This window comes from Ptychodera flava, chromosome 1, assembly GCF_041260155.1.
Source record: "Ptychodera flava strain L36383 chromosome 1, AS_Pfla_20210202, whole genome shotgun sequence".
NCBI classification, from domain to species: domain Eukaryota; kingdom Metazoa; phylum Hemichordata; class Enteropneusta; family Ptychoderidae; genus Ptychodera; species Ptychodera flava.
The window spans coordinates 40,161,045-40,179,858 of record NC_091928.1 but is presented as its reverse complement, the minus strand read 5'-3'; the positions used below and the strand labels follow the sequence as shown (position 1 = coordinate 40,179,858).

General features: G+C 36.4%; 2 protein-coding genes across 2 annotated transcripts; one reads left to right on the top strand and one right to left on the bottom strand.

Annotated features, from left to right (window-relative positions):
- Positions 1-552: 552 nt before the first annotated feature.
- LOC139137109 (uncharacterized) lies at positions 553-6,336 on the top strand. Its single transcript, XM_070705074.1, has 2 exons — positions 553-699; positions 4,364-6,336. Exons 1-2 carry the CDS (start codon positions 629-631, stop codon positions 6,081-6,083), a joined length of 1,791 nt encoding a protein of 596 aa, XP_070561175.1. The 5' UTR covers positions 553-628; the 3' UTR covers positions 6,084-6,336.
- An 844-nt stretch (positions 6,337-7,180) lies between these two features.
- LOC139137099 (uncharacterized) lies at positions 7,181-16,804 on the bottom strand. Its single transcript, XM_070705066.1, has 6 exons — positions 15,500-16,804; positions 12,319-12,786; positions 12,081-12,163; positions 10,956-11,034; positions 10,176-10,364; positions 7,181-9,663 (listed from the first exon to the last, which is right to left on the bottom strand). Exons 1-6 carry the CDS (start codon positions 16,794-16,796, stop codon positions 8,843-8,845), a joined length of 2,937 nt encoding a protein of 978 aa, XP_070561167.1. The 5' UTR covers positions 16,797-16,804; the 3' UTR covers positions 7,181-8,842.
- Between the last annotated feature and the right edge of the window lie 2,010 nt (positions 16,805-18,814).

The following is an 18,814-nucleotide window of genomic DNA, read 5'->3' as shown; positions in this document are numbered from 1 at the left end:
TATGTTGGTCGTCGTGGGGATGGGATTTGGTACGGTGACCGGTAATAAACGAAAATGCATCAACTTCCCAACGCTTTTTTTGTCATTTGGAGTTATGCAGCTGATTTTTAGCTTAGCTGTTTGTGGCAAGCACAGGCACTCATTGCCCATGGAACCGAGTGTGAGTGGTTGAAAGTATATGTGGGGATCTCCATTCGTACTTTTCTTCCCCTTCTCTCTTTCTTTCTGAGCCAATGTCATTATTGTGAACACGGCTAATAAATGAAAAAACAATACACCAGGGTTGGGACTAACACAACACCATCACAGGGAACCACAACATACTTTGCAATGACCATTAAATTTATTTCACTTTCGATCCGTACGTGTAACACTTACGTGCAATGATCGATCCCAGAAATTATCAGTTACCGTTAGGCCTTAGTTGCCATAAATATCCCCCCCCGGGAGGGATCGTCCCTCCAACATGATGATCAAACATGACTAATTTCGGACAAAGAAGAAATGGGCGTATATACATATTGTATATGCAAACGTCATCGGTCAAAGGTCAATTGTTGATCGTACGATATCTGGCTTATAACGGATTCCCTGTTGTGTACGCGTGACTAGCTGTAGTGGTAGTGCTATGGATGCGTCTGTTTTTGTCGGGTTTCTTCTCTTAAAGACGATTTTGTTATCATCCTGTGTCAGTTTAAGGTAAGCTGTTCTCAAGTTACTCTCTATTCTTCCCTTGAATTTCGTTTCTCGATATTCTCGAACCGCTATATCACCCGGATATGCACTGCACCGGGCGCGATATGATGATGATTTTGTTGGTGGACGGTGAACGCGTGCCGGTGGGCCGTGGTTTATCATACTGAGGACAGGTCTGTCAACCGCGGGACAGCACCCCCGGGGACAAACACCGTGAAAACACCGATAGCAGAGCAATTCGCATGTTGCTTTGCCTATCATTTTACACAACTTGATCCGGCTGGCCAAGGCCTACTGTCGTTATGCCGAATATGCGTACATGTACATCCAACGAATTCATTTCCAAGCCTGGGAATTTGTGTTCACATTGACAGTAGAGTCTACGCTTTGACAGGCGTACTGTCCACGTTTAATGACACCATACCGGCACTGGTTTACAAGCCAACAACTTTTCAATACACGCAGTGTAGGTGAACCGAACGCGTATACTATAGACGCCCTCCTTTCGAGGTGAGTCGGTGTACAAGTAGACGTATGCCACAGTATAATTAACACGTTTCATAGAAAGTTTCGCCGGTTTTTTTTGTTAATTCATAAAACCAAAACGAAATGACAGTCCGAGAGTCTCGTTTATGCTTCCAGGTGAACTTTTCTTTTCGATCCCCAATAAGCTCACCATACCACCTTGCTGCAGTTTCGTAGCCCCACAACTCCCCTTGAAATTTTTTGAAAATGTTTTACCCAACACAAAAACTCTTCAAGGGGAGTTGCGGGGCCCGGGCTACGAAACTGCAGCAACATACCACCATACCGCACTTTATGATGCAGGTCTACGTCAAACTTCCTTCCGATATTGTCGACTATAAATCGCTGGCAAGTTTGACACATACCCGCATCAATAAAATTGCGGTATGGTATAGTAAGCTTATGCTATTTATCTATCTCAGTTTATTATGCGCTAGTTTTTATGAAAAGTTCGTTTCTGTGGCAGGAAAAATGCTCAAATTAGTATTTCAGAAATTCCGATACATCGTATCTGAGGTTTTAGAAAAGTCGTGTTTAGAAGTATTTCAGAATAACTTTTAGAAAAGTTTGTTTCAAAAATAGTTAAGGTAGTATACGCCTCAAAATTGAAAGTCTTTAACTTTTGCTTAAACTTTCCATCATCACCGTGTAAAATTTCGGACCAGAGAAACAAATAACCAAATATTTGCTGACACTGGAAATCCAAATATGAAATTTTCAATGTACACAAAGTGAGCTGGTGAAACCTTTACTTAACATTCCATGAGATTCAAAATGGACCCGCACAAGTGGTAGACGAAAAAAGTATTGTAAAAAGTTGAGAGTCTGAATATCTGTCCCTGAGGCGTATTCTACCTTAAAGGGATATAGTCGTCGGAACTGCGCCTGTGCGAGTTTCTTGTTTACAAACAATGTATTTCGTGCACGATATCAAGATGCACCTCATCATCATAGCTGCAACATTTAAATCATACGATGATAGATTATGACAGACATGTTTTAACTGTCGTTAATCACCATTGTGCCTTGGATACATTGTTGCCATGGGTCGTATGGGTCCCATACCACCTTTGAGCGCAGTTCCGATGACTATATCCCTTTAGCCGAATAGGGTAGTACAAATTTTATTATTTATTTTGTGGTTTGCCTCTCTTGTCATATGAAGTGTAACGATAACAGTGACTCATTGTAACTGAAAGGGTGGTAGCTTTCTTCAACAGTTACAAATTGTGATAGGGGATGAGTGGCTCACATTATAAACACAGACTATTAAAATGAAAATGAGCATCTTAGCTCTGTTTTGAAATGTTTCAGTGACACTGACAGTAAATTAAGTAAGAGAGGTAACTTTTGAACATAATAAAATGTGTGGATTCCCAGCTTAATGAAGGCGGTTAACTCTAGAAAGACACAGAAAATAAGTTTTCATTTTCATTCACACACGGGGAAAAATTTGATGATCTTTGTTTTGAACTGTACAAGAAGTTTCACTTCCTGACTCTGAATTTGTACATTATAGACCAAGGCATTTGTTATTGTGTGGGCTTTATCTTAACCGGAACACAAAATGCAGAGCTTTGAAATGAACACGGAACAAACAGCAAGCTTTTCCTTAAAAAAAAAAAGAACGTTGCACAGAACAAAAACAAAGCACATAGTGATATCAATCTATGCTGGGTGGTGCGCTAATTTTAGAGCTATTTAGATTTATCAGTAACATGGCATGGTCGGCGATGATAAGCAAAATGCAAAGCGTTTAATAATAGCAGGCCTGCATATCAAACCAATACACGAGGGGCGTCATCGCTATGGTGGTGATATCATTTACTTATCTTATCAGAATGTACTCCCAGTGCAGTTGTCAAAACTGAAAACCAGTACAAATACAGAGTTTCAACTCGATAATTTGCACACCACTTGTAGCATTCTGATTTGTTTATTTTGTATTGTAAGTACAGTACAAAGTCGGTCACATGTGCCACTTCAGTGTTGGCACATAGAGTACTGCCTGATACACTTTAATACCATGGAGGCTACTTCAATGCACTCACGAGCTGTAATCTTATTTGTTACATTACCGAACTGTGGGTGGATTTCTTACATAACCCATGATGCACTGGGATTATTTCCATGCTTAATAGCAAGCTGACATCTATAGTAATGGTGGACAAAAATGAAAATTAAGTGCACAGAATCACACAAAATACATAGTTTGTCTATCAGAAAGTGGAAGCAAGATATATTGTTAGCCAATGTCAGGTTGATAATAAACAAAGGGACAAAAAGACATACATGTTTTCATGTGGTCAGTCAGAGTGATGGAGGGACTATGGGTCAACACACTTTGAACTTCAGTGTGAAGAGTGTAATAAATAGCCATTGAAACCCACAGACAAAAACAATCAACATGTGAACGATGCGAAAACATAGCAACATTCTTCTTCTGAGTATTCCCCTGGCCAAGTATTGCGCCAGATGACAAAAGGATAAATTAAAACCTAATAGTATATTGTACTGCTGACTTAAAATAAAGTTACCAAGTAATGCATTTTCACGTATTATATTATTAAGTGCCTAGAAATGTCAGAAAACTATCACATTTTACCAGTGTGACACAATACTTTCATTGATTTGCTAGTAAAACACATGTAGTTATGCTAATTAGTATGGACAGAGACTGTGTACTGTAGTCATAGCAACAGCATTCTGACCTGTGCTGTAGACCCTTCCACATCAATGTTGACATAAAGAGGTGGATGCTCTGTCTTGCATGTAGCATCAGGATCAAGAGACCAAAGTGATTTTTGTGGCGTGATGAAATCAGATTGACCTTTGGATCAGACATTTGACCTTCATGACAGTTCACATGCACATCATGGGACCAGCATATGATTTCATGAGACAGATTGTAACATTTATAAATTAAAGGGGAGTCAAGGTACATAAAATGGGAATTTTTTTCAGTAGTGCATCTGCTTAAACAGAAACGTCCCAATTAATAGTTTTCATCCTGTTTCCATGGTGATGTATGGCATCATTTGGATATTTTCTTGAAGCCAGTTTGCAAGAATTTAGTATTTTTTTTGCACCAGGTAATGCCCAACAGCCATAAGTGATATCTTTAATTTATGTTTTCTTGCAGCTCCTATGATGGCCGATCACTGAAAGATCAGCTGTCGTACCGTGATAACAGAAAACTCACCAACCATGCAGACTTTCAAAGACATATGGACTTATCAGAGGTGATTGGTCCATATCACAACATTGCTGACTATGTGGACAAGTCCAAGTGGATGACTACGATATACAGTGACATCAAAACCAAACGAATCAGTGATTTGATCATACCCGGTACACATGACAGTGGTACATTTGGCATAACAAGTGACCATGGATATCTGGTTGACAAAACTGTGAATATTTTCTATCACCTTGGTTTGCCAGAAGTCCATTACTGGTCTCGCAGCCAATCAGGAAACTTCACAGCTCAGCTTCAGGCTGGCATTCGCTACTTGGATCTCAGAATTGCCGCCATAGCAAAAGATGGCAATTTCTATTGGTGGCACGGCCTGACAGGGGATAGAATTGAACCCGGACTGCAGGAAATTGCAGATTTTGCCGAGATGAACCCTGGAGAGGTACTTGTCTTAGAGCTGAGCCACTTTGCGACACCTGGCGACGACCACAACAACACTAACGAGATGAACCCAAAACAGAAAATGCAAGTCAGTGAGCTCCTGTACAAATATCTCGGCCCTCACATCGTTCCTTCGTCTCTTGGCAACAACCCAACTTTGCAAGATATCCACACTACGGGGAGAAACATCTTGGCGTATGTAGCTGATAAAGATATCGTGAATCTTCACAACGACACCTACAGATACGATGTCATTGTGAATGGTTTTAACGGGAAAACCAACCCTGAGGGGCTCTTCATCGATCGATGCAACATATTGAAGGATTTCCATGCCAACCACTCAGACGACATCACTGTCCTCTCAAGCTGCGTCACTCCTGATACGACGAACATCATTGGTGGATTGTTTCTGGCTGGCATTTTGCCAAAACGCGTCAAAGGTGTGTACTCCAATGTAGCGTTAGCAAAGATGACACCAGCCAATGAAACTTTCCAACAATCTTTCATTACAGATATGGCCAAAAGAATGAGTTTTGAGGGCGTTGCTTACGATCTTTTAGATATGGCAAATAAAACCAATGTACTGGGAATGGACTCACGGGATAGAAGTATGTATTCAACCGTAGCTTCCGTTCATTTCAAAGGTATGAACGAAATGATGCCCTATTGGTTATCCAGGCCAGATATTTTCAAACCAAATATTCTTGAAGTCGACGATTTCGTGAACAGCCATGTCGTTGATTTTGCCATTCTGGCAAACATTCATCACATCCCGAGAGAGGTTAGCATCAGTTTCCAAGGCAACTCGCGTGATGGCTACGTCAAAAAAGTTTTTGATATTTTCTACACCGATGGCAATGAAGGCCTGCGCTGTCATACAATCAGATTGGCGTACACAATAAACTCAACGACGCAGGGAATTCTGGTAAACATGTCTTCCCTTCAAGATCATACTGTTCTGAGCCTCAAAGAAGGAGATTATCCAAAAGACAGTAATATTACACTGTTTGCCAGTAGCTCTGGCAGTACACAGTGGCACCTACTCTATACTGGTAACATACAAGACTGGATATCCACGAATCATGATATCTACATCCGTGGCTCCGACAGATCTCCAGGTCAAGGGTCAGGATTTGCATACATCAGCACAAAGTACGATGACTTTGGTCCAAAGTGTTCAGAAGGTGTAAAAACAGGTGTTGTAAAATACATTGAATGGAACTGAGTCTTGTTTACATGAAAGACATAGGACCATATTACAATATTAAGAACCAGCAATATGCAGGAGCAATGCACGTTACCAAATATTTTTTATTTGACTGATTTTTTTTAATTTATGTAAAACTTTCTGCATCAACAAAATGCAATTTTCCTTTTAATGTTCTTTTAATATTTTGAGATTTTTGTGTAATTGTCTTTGAAAACAAAAAAACATTCGGACATGAAAAGGTGAAAAGTAAAACATTTTACATAAACTTGTGTGTCATTCTGCTGAGACTGTTTCTTTACCCTGCTTTTTGCCAATATCTGCTGTTATCACGGGGCAGTGTATTTTACCCTATCCATGTTTTCAAATTCAATGAAAAGTGTTGACATAGTCTATTTGTGGGCTCCATAGATACAAATTGTGTACCATAGCAACCATTGTGCAAAACAAAGGCTTCATAGGGAATGACAATCTTCAGAGTGCGCCTCCCAATTAAAATTGTATTGCGTTTCAGTTTTTTTTTTTCAAGTAATCTCAGCTGCTAGCTGTCAGCTGATGGACACTTTATTTATATCTCAAGTCACAAAGGAAGACTTCTTCACAATTCATGGACTCTTCCATTGACAAGGTTTATTATTAGACTCCCATAGCTAAGTACGATGAACATGCTCCACGCAACTAGATCAAATTTTCTTAGCTGTTGGCTATCCACGTCAAGGATGATTTTGGCGATACTTTTGTTTATTCAGACTGAAGACATTGGTCAAAGACACACCACCCACACTTTAACCTTACCAAACTTTTTTGCCAGCTACCTACAGAGTTTGATAATTGATACTGAACGGTATGAGCAACACAAAATCTATCTATTCATTAGATTACTTAAATGGACAAGATACATGCATACCTTAAAAGATATATAACCAGTTTATGGTCTGCATGTTTATCAAATGTACTTTGGTACAGTAGTTACTTTGGCCCTTCTGTGTCTCTGTATGGGAGTGCACCCTCTATAAGACATTCCTGAAAAAGTATGAATGAATAAAGCCCCAAATCGATGGAGAGATATTATCTAACAAAATCTCCTGAAAGCTCATACACTCTTGTACACTTCAATTATTTTATTAAAATACCAAAACTGACTGTAACAAAGCTGATAAACTGACAAACACAAGGCAACAAAACATGATGCTTAAAAACAAGTACTAAAAATTTACGACCTTGAGGGCGCTGTTCAAATCGGCCATCACCCTATCAAACTTTGAAGGTGGCAGAACAAAACGTGAAAGAATTCTGAAAATTCAACTCTAGACTTCTTGAAGAAAATTATTGGCTCAAAAAAGGTGAAGATGTTTACACTATCTTCTTGAGATTAAAAATTTTGAGTAAACATACAGTGTCAAAACTATATTTCTTGAAAATTCATCTTCTGGAAATAGGTCACTAATCTAAGTGGCCATGTGCCACAAATGAATACAAATCATACTGTAAGTCTCAATGGAACCAAATTTAAAATGTTTAATTCCATCTTCATTTGAGCAATAAATGTAAATTATATGGAAAGAGGACAAAAGACTTCATCTTTTAGTCACGAGATATGGTATTATGAGTCAAATTGAAAGTCTTAACGCAAGCTTTGCTTCATTCAATGAATTGATATAAAATGCATAGGCAAATGTAAAGTAAGTCTGATAAAAAAGCAATGCTAGATTGTGGCAAGGGAGGTGGTCAGAATGAGGGAATATAATTATTTTGTTCTATTTCAAAGGTTTGATGTACAAATTTGCTGTGAGGGCAAAAGAAAAAGCATTTTCAATCACTTTATTCTCCAGTCAATACAACATTTTTGCAAAGGTAGCAAGAATTCAATTTTTCCACCATCATATCAGTCTGTAGACTTCTTTCATTTGTTTGACCTCCCTGCCAGGATCCTCCAAGCATTATTTTCAATTCTCTAGGGAACAAAATCTACATCATAGCATTGTTATGAAAACACAGACAGCAGTAGGAAGAATCAATAATGAAAATGAAAAATCGAATATACACAATTGTATCCTACATGGAATACATGAACATAAAGTTGACAGATTCAATTGTTCTACGGTATCAATCGGTATCTAAGTCACTCTCAAATTTCATGTAGTACAAGCTAATTATTTCAAATATGTTTAAATACATTTTTAAAAAAGGATTGGTAAAGAACATCTTGACAGCATGACAGCTGAAACTAACATAAAATATAATTTGCTGGAGCATATTGTGAGTCTTATTGTCAAATTTATGCTGACATTGGTTGTAAGACTATTAGTGTTCAATTACATCAAGCTTGAAATGTCTAATATTGTTACACAAAGTAAGCTTGCTAATGCTTTTCTATTTAGTTTTAGACTTTTGTAAATACATAGACTTTATAGAACAGAAATATTTACACTTTATGAACTGTTTCACCTTATGTGTAATTTTCTTCAAGCTGAGTAAATGATACCATCAAAATCTCACTGTCAAAAGTATGTGAAGAGAATGACTTTATAACATTATTGCCATCATCAAAAACTTAAGGTCAGGGTTATGGCTACCTTGGGGACAAGATCACCCATCCTCACAACTGATTTCTTTGCTATCATAATTTGGCGTGATTTTGGCCAAAAATCTTCCTTGGAGAGGTCAACAATACAGGCAAAGTATGGATTCAGAGATTATATTTGATGTGGCACATTGAAAACACTGAGTCAAATATTGATGATGTTTACACCTTTGATTCAATGTTGTACCTGTGTCTACTTATAAAATATCTTGATGTTGCTGTTATCTAATTCTGCTACAGCAATCCTGTCTTTTTGCACTGCAATATATCTGGGGTTTCTCAACTGCCACACATCACAAAACAAATCACCACTCCAACTTCCATCCGATTTACATTTCACTATCCTGTGATTTCCACCGTCGCAAACATACACATCATTGTTGTTGTCAATATCCATGCCAAATGGATACCACAGCTGGCCATCACCGGTACCTAACTCACCATACTCATCCCTGAATTTCAGCTCATCATCAAAACGTTTGATGCAGTGATTCCAATGGTCGGACACCCCAATTTCCCCATTGCTATTGACAGCCACAGAATAAGGCCTATTGAACTGTGATAAGCCACACAATTCTTTATTATTAATGTCTGAAACATACTTTCCACCTTTGGTGTATTTCAGTAACCGATGACCCCTTACATCGGTAACCACAAGAAACCCAAGGCATATGGTAATGCCGTGGGCCTCTATATCCCATGTCAGGTCAATTAATGTGAGAATTTTATTATCTTCATCACAAACAACTATCTGAAAATTTCCCCTATCATTCATGAAATAGTAGCTCTCATCAGAGACGGCCACATCCCATGGTTTGAAAGGCCTAGCAAACTGACCATCAAAGCTTCCTAAGACTTTGTCGCACCTGTAATCTTCATTCAGTATTCGTACAATATTGTTTTCTGGATCACATACCACCAGTCGGTTACCATGGAACACCATCCCTCTGGGTTGCTTAAATATTCGTCCTGTTTTCTGACTGTAGCCATCAGTAAACCGCACTGACCAGTCACCTGTTGGGTAAAACAGGGGTAAAATAACCTTTATAATAACTTGGGAATCTATAAAGAACCTATTTAAAGATCATGCACAAGTATTAAGAAAAACGGAAGAAATATGTTTTGTACTAAGCAATTTCCACTGAAGATTTAAGGAATTATCAACAGTGACTTTAGACATTTCTACAAAGCAAGTAAATTATTTTTTCTTCCTTTCCCTTAAACATATGTTGAAAAGTATTTGCCTTTCAAACAATGAAGTATGAACAATATAGGCAATATTATTATTGACAGTTAATATCAGTTTTGGATAAAGTTTGGTTGTGAGTAGTAATGTTACTCACATTCTTAATTGGCAATTTGAACACCAGCCAATTTTTCTTGACTTGGAGAGTAGAAAAAGAAACACTACTTGCTAAAAAGAATAAAGGAATGGCAAATGCAACAACAACTGGCAGCTTACAGACTTTACATTTATATGACCAACTATTTCTTCAAAATGAAGAATATTAAACTATTTGCTGTACCTTTCTCAGGTTTTGATGCTATACTCGGTTGTTCTTTCATGGCTGATCTTTCATCAGAATCTTTCCACCTGGCAGATTCTGATCCCTCTTCACCATTTGTAGAAATCAATACATTGTCTGTTTCAGCCACTCTTTCCATCATAGTCACATGCTTTGTCACTTTGAATTCGGCTGACTGTATAGCTGCCCCTGCAAAAGGTGTCACATCCGAAGTTGAAAATATTACATGTGACAAAGCTGTATATGATAAGTACATACATGTACCGGTACATGACTCAAAAATTAAAATACCTATACTCCTATACTTTTTCTCAAACTTTCCAGAAAAAAAATGAATTCACAGCATGCCAAATTTGGTACTACAGAAATGGCAGCCATCCTTACTTTAACTCTACGGGAAATTAAATTTCTGATATTCACAAAAATGAGCTAGTGAAAGCTTTACTCACTGAGCTTAAAAATGAGCCGGGTAATGCTTGAACACAAAAATATAGAAAGAGTTGTTTGAGAGACTGAATATCTGTCCCAAAGGCACATTCTACCTTAATAATCCTTTGTTAATATTTCAAAATGGCTACAGTATAATTATATGAAAGGACCACTCAGTCATTTATAGAGACAGAGCGTTTTACACATGAATTAGATGCAAAAGATCATCATATGTTATTAAAGGCTATCTTATTCTACCACATGTTTACGGGAAGTTTCTTCTGCAGAGATTTTTGGTTGTAGTTGCAAATGCAAATACATCAATATGAAATCCTGAAAATGAACACACACCTTCAGCATGCAGGTCAGTCTGAGTTGTTTTATCAATGCTGGCTGTGACTTCTGCAGTTTCTATATTCCCCCCTTCAACCTGAAAATTAGTCAATAAATTTAAGTTACATATAGTTTTGCTCATTGAGCTAAATTCACAAATATCTCAGGGGGAGGGGGTTTGTGGGGTGGAGCACCAAAAAGTTCTCAGATTTTTTCAAATGCCCCCCTAACTAACATACAGTGCGTTCAAATCCCCCACCCCTGACTTGCCATAATTTTGAAATCCTACCAATGTATCATTGCTATTTTCCAGTTGCTTCCAAAAATTACAAAAAGTAGCAAAGTATATATTTTATGTATTAAATAATATATATTCACATATTAATAAATATACATTTTTATAATCTATAATTAAGTAGACTTGTTTGTTCCATGTAGAATAGAAATTATTTTATGTATTTATTTTAATTTGTATTTGAGTGTCTGTTACATGCAAACAATAGCTCCAAATAACTTCGAAACAATTCAATTAATAATTAAAAAAGAGCTATTTTATCTCATCATAAAGTTAACATTTCCATTCAAAGTTTTGTCAATGTATCTAATCAGGGTAACCTCGTTGTCGCAGGTCATCAATAGCTCTCTAGAATTTTTGGAGTGGAGCTTATAATGAGATATCCTGCGGCATACATTTACTTGTACATTATCATTAGATATGCTACCAATTATTTAGACGAACTGCATCCTAATTTGGACATAAGGCAAAGTAATATGTATGAACCACAAACCAAATTTATGGGCTCCTTCAGGGAAAAGAGTTTTGACCAAAAATGAGAAAGCGAACCAAAAAACTCTACACATGCACACTAGCATTACAAGTCTTTACTAAGAAACAATTTTGAAAGCTGTTGACATGAAGTTTTCAAATCAAACTATTTCAATGACCAAAATAGGAATATTGGTCCTAATTATTAAAGGTTTACTTGAAATTTCACTAACATTCGCACTTCAGCATTAAGCAATCTGTTGGGACCGTTATGATAAATATGAAGGCTACATTCAGTGAACTGGTTTCAGGGACACCTAAAACTGACATCAAAAAAGAGATATGACAATTAAGTGAAGAAGATGTTTTTGACTCACATCATCATGATTAAGTAGTATCTCTTCAACACTTTCCTCTTCAATAATAGCATCATAGACTGGTTCTATTCCTCTACCGTCACCTGAAAAAAGCAAAACATTCCATCAACACCCTTGTTAATAATGACTTGTGCAATATACTTTAAAATATTTAAAAGATAATAACATGTAGATGACATTCATCTGTTTAAATGAAAAAAAATCTCATCAAAACAGATATGACAATTTAATGACTTACGTTCAAAGAAGAAACGTTCAACTTCCTTGAACTTTTCTAGGTTGTATGTTGCCTTTAACTGCAGTTTGAGTCCAACTTCTGCAGCAATCTCTCTCATTTCATCTGTTATCAGCAGTGGTTCAAATGCTTTGGCCAGACTTCCAGATCTGCAAGTTTGCTTCAACTTGTAGAGAGCGTACAGAGTAAGTAATTCAAGTAAGATTCCCAAGGACTCTGCTGTCAAACGTTTTGGATCCATATCATCACCAAGTTTTTCCTTACAGACTTTCTTCACTTCTTGAAGGCTGTCTTCAGCTGTATCTACCAGTTCTGCTACTCTGTGTTTGAATGCCTGGTTACTGTCTCTCCATTTAGCCCGTAGCTTTCTGATATCTTCTTTCAGGCTTTTGACCTCTTCTCCCAGTTCTTTTAGACGTTCATTAAAAGTGTTCTCATCTAATCCTACATGTACTTGAAGCTTATCATCCTCTGCAAGAAAAAAAAAGTAGTGAAGAGAAAAGAGGAAGCATGTAGGAATTTGTGTAAATGTATATGAAAAGTTTAATATTTTGTGGAACATCAAGCATCTCTTAGCACATGAGTTACTTTGATTTATGAGAAGAAAATTGTAAATCAGAGAAAGAAGTAAACACATTTTCATAGGTACAAGTCAAGATCTATAGGCAAATTCACTTTATACCAAACTAAACACTCAGACCATAATGGTATTATGTATTACCAAAATTATAATTTCAAGACCTCAAATTGTGTATGGGAAAAAGCAATCAGGGGTGGTTTCTAACATTTTTACAGAAATATTGAAAATACGATAAAAATGCAAAGTTAAAATTTATTTCAAGTGAATTTGGATATATTTTAGGAACAAAACCAGAGGTACTTGCATACTAAATATGAGGAAGATCTCTTCCTCAGAAAACACATTTTGACCAATAATGATGAAATTATCCTCAAAATAACAATATTGGTAATGTCACAATTTTATGGCATCTGTATAAGAAACATTCTACAGAACTTGTACACTAAATTTCAGGGAAAGTGAAGGAACAGTTTCTCACCTGAAAGATTTTCACCAAAATTGAAGAGAATATGTCAAAAAGATTCAATAGACATAGAAAATTACTGGTATATGACACCAACAAATTTACTCTGACTTTGCCAGATGCACCAGAGTAAAAATTCTCAATGCAAATGAACTGGCTGTGATATTATTATTAATGCCCTTTTTTATTTGTGTTACATTGTGAACTCGTTTGCACATTTGGGGAAAGCACATTATCACCACAGAGCAGCAACCTACATAAAGAACTGTTGTTTGTCTGGGCAGAGTTGGACATCATCTAAGTGTGCGTGCTGTACAAACAAACAGCATCTTCATGATAAGGTGGAGCTGCATGTTACCAATACAGTTTTTTTTTTCAAAGGAATACTTCTCACCTGAGATGACGAGGAAACCCCCTCATACTATACATTTTCAACAAGTCATTGACAATGACATAGTCCCCCTTGTAATTGTTGGTACTTTGTCACTGGAAGTGCTAAAAATTGAAGTCGATATGATGCGCAGGAAAAAAGCAATGCGGGTAGCAAAGCCCTGTCTGTGACTAATGCCAATATTGGATATTGGATTGGATTGTAAACAAGTAGACATCAGTAATAGTATAAGTGGCATAGGGTAATCCTTTTACCAAGTTGGACAGAATTAGGCATGTCATGCCCTTGCTTTTTAAAATGTCAAAATTCAACTTATATGGAAGAAACTGATCCAGGCATGTCTGAGTAATGGTTCTTGACAAAAAAAAGTCAGAACACCAGATGTGAACCAAAAATGTCCTCATGTTCAGTAAAGAAGAGACTTCCTATAATTAGCTATTGATACTGCTAAAATTAAAATGCCTTTCTTGACTGATAAATCTGTGTATGATCAACATGAGACTGACGGTAGCAAGTGTCATCACAGATTTAGTGCAGTCATTCAGAATATAGATCTCTCATTATGAACTTTGTTTCCCTGTTCAGCCAATCTGAGCTGCCACCCTAATCACAAAAGGTCGACCATTAAATAAGTCAATAAATAATTTATCAACAGGATGGCACTATTCACTTTTACGCTACTGGAAGATAACATCTGTACCATGTTTCATAAAATTTGATTCAGGATTTCTGGATGTATCACACTAATTAGGAAGTCATTAAATATGCAAATTAGAAATTAATTTACATGATACTGATAAACATCCTTATACAAAGTTAAAGCAACATGAGCTCAACATCTAGTTTCAACAAATCTGATGAAGTACTTCTTGACTTATTAGCCTAATTATGGAAATTCGTTAAATATGCAAATACGCAATTAATTGACATCATATGATTAATATCTTTGCATGCTAACCACAACACTTTGAGATCAACATCTGTACCGAGTTTCATCAAATTTTGTGCAATATTTCTGGACACAGCAAACTAATTAGGAAAGTTCATTAAATATGCAAATTAACAATTAATTGACAAGATACTGCCGAATGTCTTCATTGGCTGTTAAAACACTTTGAGATCAACATCTGTACCAACTTTCATCAAATTTACTGCCAAATTTCGAGACATATTTCCTTAATTACAGAAATTCATAAAATATGCAAATTAGCAATTTAATGACATGAACCTGCAAAATGATTTGGTACATGAATATGCCTGAGAAGAAGTTCTTCTTCTCAGGCATATGTACACACATCTATGGGGCGCATACACAGACGCAGAGCGGAATAGACCACAGGTAACTGTGATACAGTGCTGTAATTACTACAGATTGCTAACAAGATTTCAATTTACAGATATCATGTATGTTTTGCCTTAAAGCAACATATTAAGCCTTTGAGCGTCAAAGTCAAATTTTGCCGCCTTTATCATATGAAAACCAGTCAATATTTTTGTCATTTTTTGCTAAATTTTTTATAAAAATCTGTATTTTAAAATTATGAAAAAAAAAATTACATAAAAATTTATAAAATTGGTAAAAATGTTGCACCAAAATTTTTGGCGGGAAAAATTACAGCGCTCAAAGGGTTAATGATACTTGTAGCTATTTTGAAATACACCAACGATTTGTTATGAACTTTGTCAGATTTTTGTCTCATACTGTCAGTCCTAGAGGCCATTTTAACAAACATTACCAGTATCAGTTTACCTGGCATATTCCTTGCTCCTTCATCATCCCTTCCCGGATTATCTGTTAGCGATTGCTTTCTTCTTAGAGCAGCTTCAGTCAATGCAGCGAACATTGCACCATTTGAACATGTCCCTTCAAAGACGTGTTTTAGTTCCTTTGCCCTTTTGAAGCTTATAGAAGGTTTGGCAATATTTGCCAGAATCTTCTTTGAGAGCTCCTCTTCAATCCAATCAATTGCACACAAATCTGCATGTGATGGACAATGTTTTGTGATGAAATCACCAAGATGGGAATTCTCCTTTAACACAGTTGGTAACCCGATTGCCACAGCTTCCAGACCGTAAAAACTGTAATCCATATAGTATGGTGTAGGCAGATAAAGATGTGATTGTTGCAGATATGTTAACAAAGTGCCAGCTGAGCGTTTATGATAGAGTTTTACATCAACACGATCACCTAATTTTTGCACTATTGCCTTTTTATGATTCTGGTCAATATTTTGAGGAACACCTAACTTCCATTCAGACTGAGGTCGGCTCAACTGTGACTCTTTCCTCATGTCTGCTGCTTTCTTAATTGAACCAGCTATTGTCTCACACCCTTCAATGGCTGATGTTTCAAAATTCCAACATGTCAGTATACTGTATGTTGAAATGTCCTTACATATCTGTAAGTCTCGTTTGAAGAATTCACCAATGGGTTTGGGAAGGATCTCTTCATGAAGGATATCAGACAGTCTCTTGTCACCCTGATCTGCTCGGTAGGCATTTTCAAAGTGTTCATGTATTCGAGGCCCGATAGAAAACAACATATCAGCCTCCCCTGCCATTTTCAACATTTTTTCTTCAAGTTTTTCTTGACCATATTTTTCCATTAGTAGACATTCTTCTTCAGGAATGACATGGTTGATTAATACCAACTTGGCACCAGGGAACAGTCGGGCTCGGATATCAGCTGCAGCAGACCCTGTCTTTGGCGCATACCCAACCACATATTTAATCTTTTTCAACTCTTTGAGATCAGGATAGTAGATCTCATGATTCAGCAACCACTTTAATTCTGGGATTTCATCATCTGGATCAGCCCTCTCCTTTAATTTTGCCGGAATCAAAGTAACACCACATCTCTTAGCATCATCATCCTGGTCTTTTTTGATTTCCAGACTCAGTACAGTCGAGTAAGCTTTCAGATTTTGTCCCATCACTGCCTTCCTAGAACAGAATTCTTGAATGACAATTCTGTGAAAGCCAGTTAGACCACACTGATCTGCTTTCCACTCATCATACAGGAACAGTGCCCCAGCTGATTCCTCCATGTTGTATTGTTGCTGAAATAGAAAATAAAAAGAATATATACATGACTTTTATATGCAGGGCATTTTTCAAGGGACGGGGTCCCTCTGAGGCAAATATTGGTGGACTGCAAAGACTGATCTTGGCATGTATATATTAAGTTACCACCCTGACCCCCTGGTACTCTATGACATCATCGGACATTTCTGTCCGAGCCGGGTTCAAAGGGTTAAGTTACCACAAGTCAGATATATGGCAATAAAAATAGTCACTTTATATGTGTTAATATAATGTGGCAAAAAATATTTAATTACAGGTGACAACCAAATCTGTGACAGCTGACTCTTTCTTATGTAGGGGACTTGAAACTACTGTATCAAGAATGAAGTTACAAACAGATGATATTGTTTTTTATGTAATACTTTATGATAGTCATGCAGATGGGTACGATATGCCACAGTTCACTTTTGTGAAACCCTGATTATCTGTACGAGCAGAGTCAAATTTATTTGCCTGCATGTTCAAGTCTTGTGTGCACCTGTGACATATAATATAGTTCATGGTTTGAAAATGAAAGACTTAGACTGATAAACTTTTGCTCAAACTTTCCTCAAGCAATTAACTTTAAATCATTCTCTGTCAAAATCAAGAATAACCAAATATGAAATGAAAATGCTCACGTGTTTCATTATATATTGCAGTTGTCTGTGAATGTAAACTTTTGTCATGTTTGCAACTTCATTTAAAATGTTATGATTAACATCATGAACAATATAATATCACCATAAATTAATATCAAAGGTCATATAAACATGTAATTAGCTGAAATAAAAATACTAAATTTCTTTGCCTTCTGTCATTGTATCACTTTATATAGCAAATGTAATTGCCTTCAGTCAAGTCCTTCAAGCCATATATGCCAAACTTTGAAAGCTCATTAGATGTGCAAATTATAAATCGGCTGACATGAAAATGCAAAATGACTTTCAATATTGTTTTAACCTAGTATCATCAATGTACATAGTGTGTTTCACCAACTTTGATTAAGTAAATCCAGGTATATATCCCTAATTAGGAAAGTTCATTAAATAGGCAAATTAGGAATTGGCTGAAGCGAAAATGCTTAATGACTTTGAACAATGTATCATTGTATCTTTAATGTACATAGCAAGTTTCATCAACTTTGGTCAAGCCAATTCAGATATATATCCCTAAATAAGGGAAAATTCATTAAATATGTAAATTAGGAATTTTCTAAAGTGAAGATGTTTAAAGACAGTCAATAATGTTATATAATAGTATCTTCAATGTCCATAGCAAGTTTCGTCAACTTTGGTGATGTCAATCAAGATGTATACCCCTAATTAGGAAAATTCATTAAATATGCAAATTAGGAATTGCCTGAAGTAAAAATGCTAAATGACTTTCAAGAATGTTGTATCAAAGTATCTTCAATGTACATAGCAAGTTTCATCAACTTTGGTCGTCAATCAGGTATATCCCTTATTAGGGAAGTTTATTTAATATGCAAATTAGGAATTGGCTGAAGTAAAAATGCTTAATGACTTTCAGTAATGTTGTATCATAATATCTTTAATGTATATAGCAAGTTTCGTCAACTTTGGTCAAGCCAATTCAGATATATATCCCTAATTAGGAAAGTTCATTAAATATGCAAATTGGAAGTTGGCTGAAGTGAAAATGCTTAATGACTTTCAATAATGTAATAATGATTAATCATAGTATATTCAATATACATACCAAGTTTCGTCAATTTTGATCAATTCAGATATACATCCCTAATTAGGACGTTCATCAAATATGCAAATTAGCAATTTTCTTTCACGTCACCCCTTAATATCTTTCGAGACTGATATATCCTGATGTGGTCAACATTTGCAGAAAATCTCATAAGATTTTGTGCAGTTGTTTTCAATGTATATCCGTTTCTTTTCTAAAATCATTACTTATGCAAATGAGCGACAAGTATGGAAGCCACACCCACCAAAAATCTAATTAGTTCTTGCCATTTGCAAACTGA

What these genes read in the sequence shown, in the direction of transcription:
- LOC139137109 (XM_070705074.1), top strand. Translation starts at nt 629, where the DNA reads ATGGATGCGTCTGTTTTTGTCGGGTTTCTTCTCTTAAAGACGATTTTG. An exon ending in TCATCCTGTGTCAGTTTAAG is followed by an intron (nt 700 to 4,363) that starts GTAAGCTGTTCT and finishes GTTTTCTTGCAG; the next exon opens with CTCCTATGATGGCCGATCAC.
- LOC139137099 (XM_070705066.1), bottom strand. Translation starts at nt 16,796, where the DNA reads ATGGAGGAATCAGCTGGGGCACTGTTCCTGTATGATGAGTGGAAAGCA. An exon ending in TGAACGTTTCTTCTTTGAAC is followed by an intron (nt 12,164 to 12,318) that starts GTAAGTCATTAA and finishes TGCTTTTTTCAG; the next exon opens with GTGACGGTAGAGGAATAGAA. An exon ending in GACTGACCTGCATGCTGAAG is followed by an intron (nt 10,365 to 10,955) that starts GTGTGTGTTCAT and finishes CACCTTTTGCAG; the next exon opens with GGGCAGCTATACAGTCAGCC.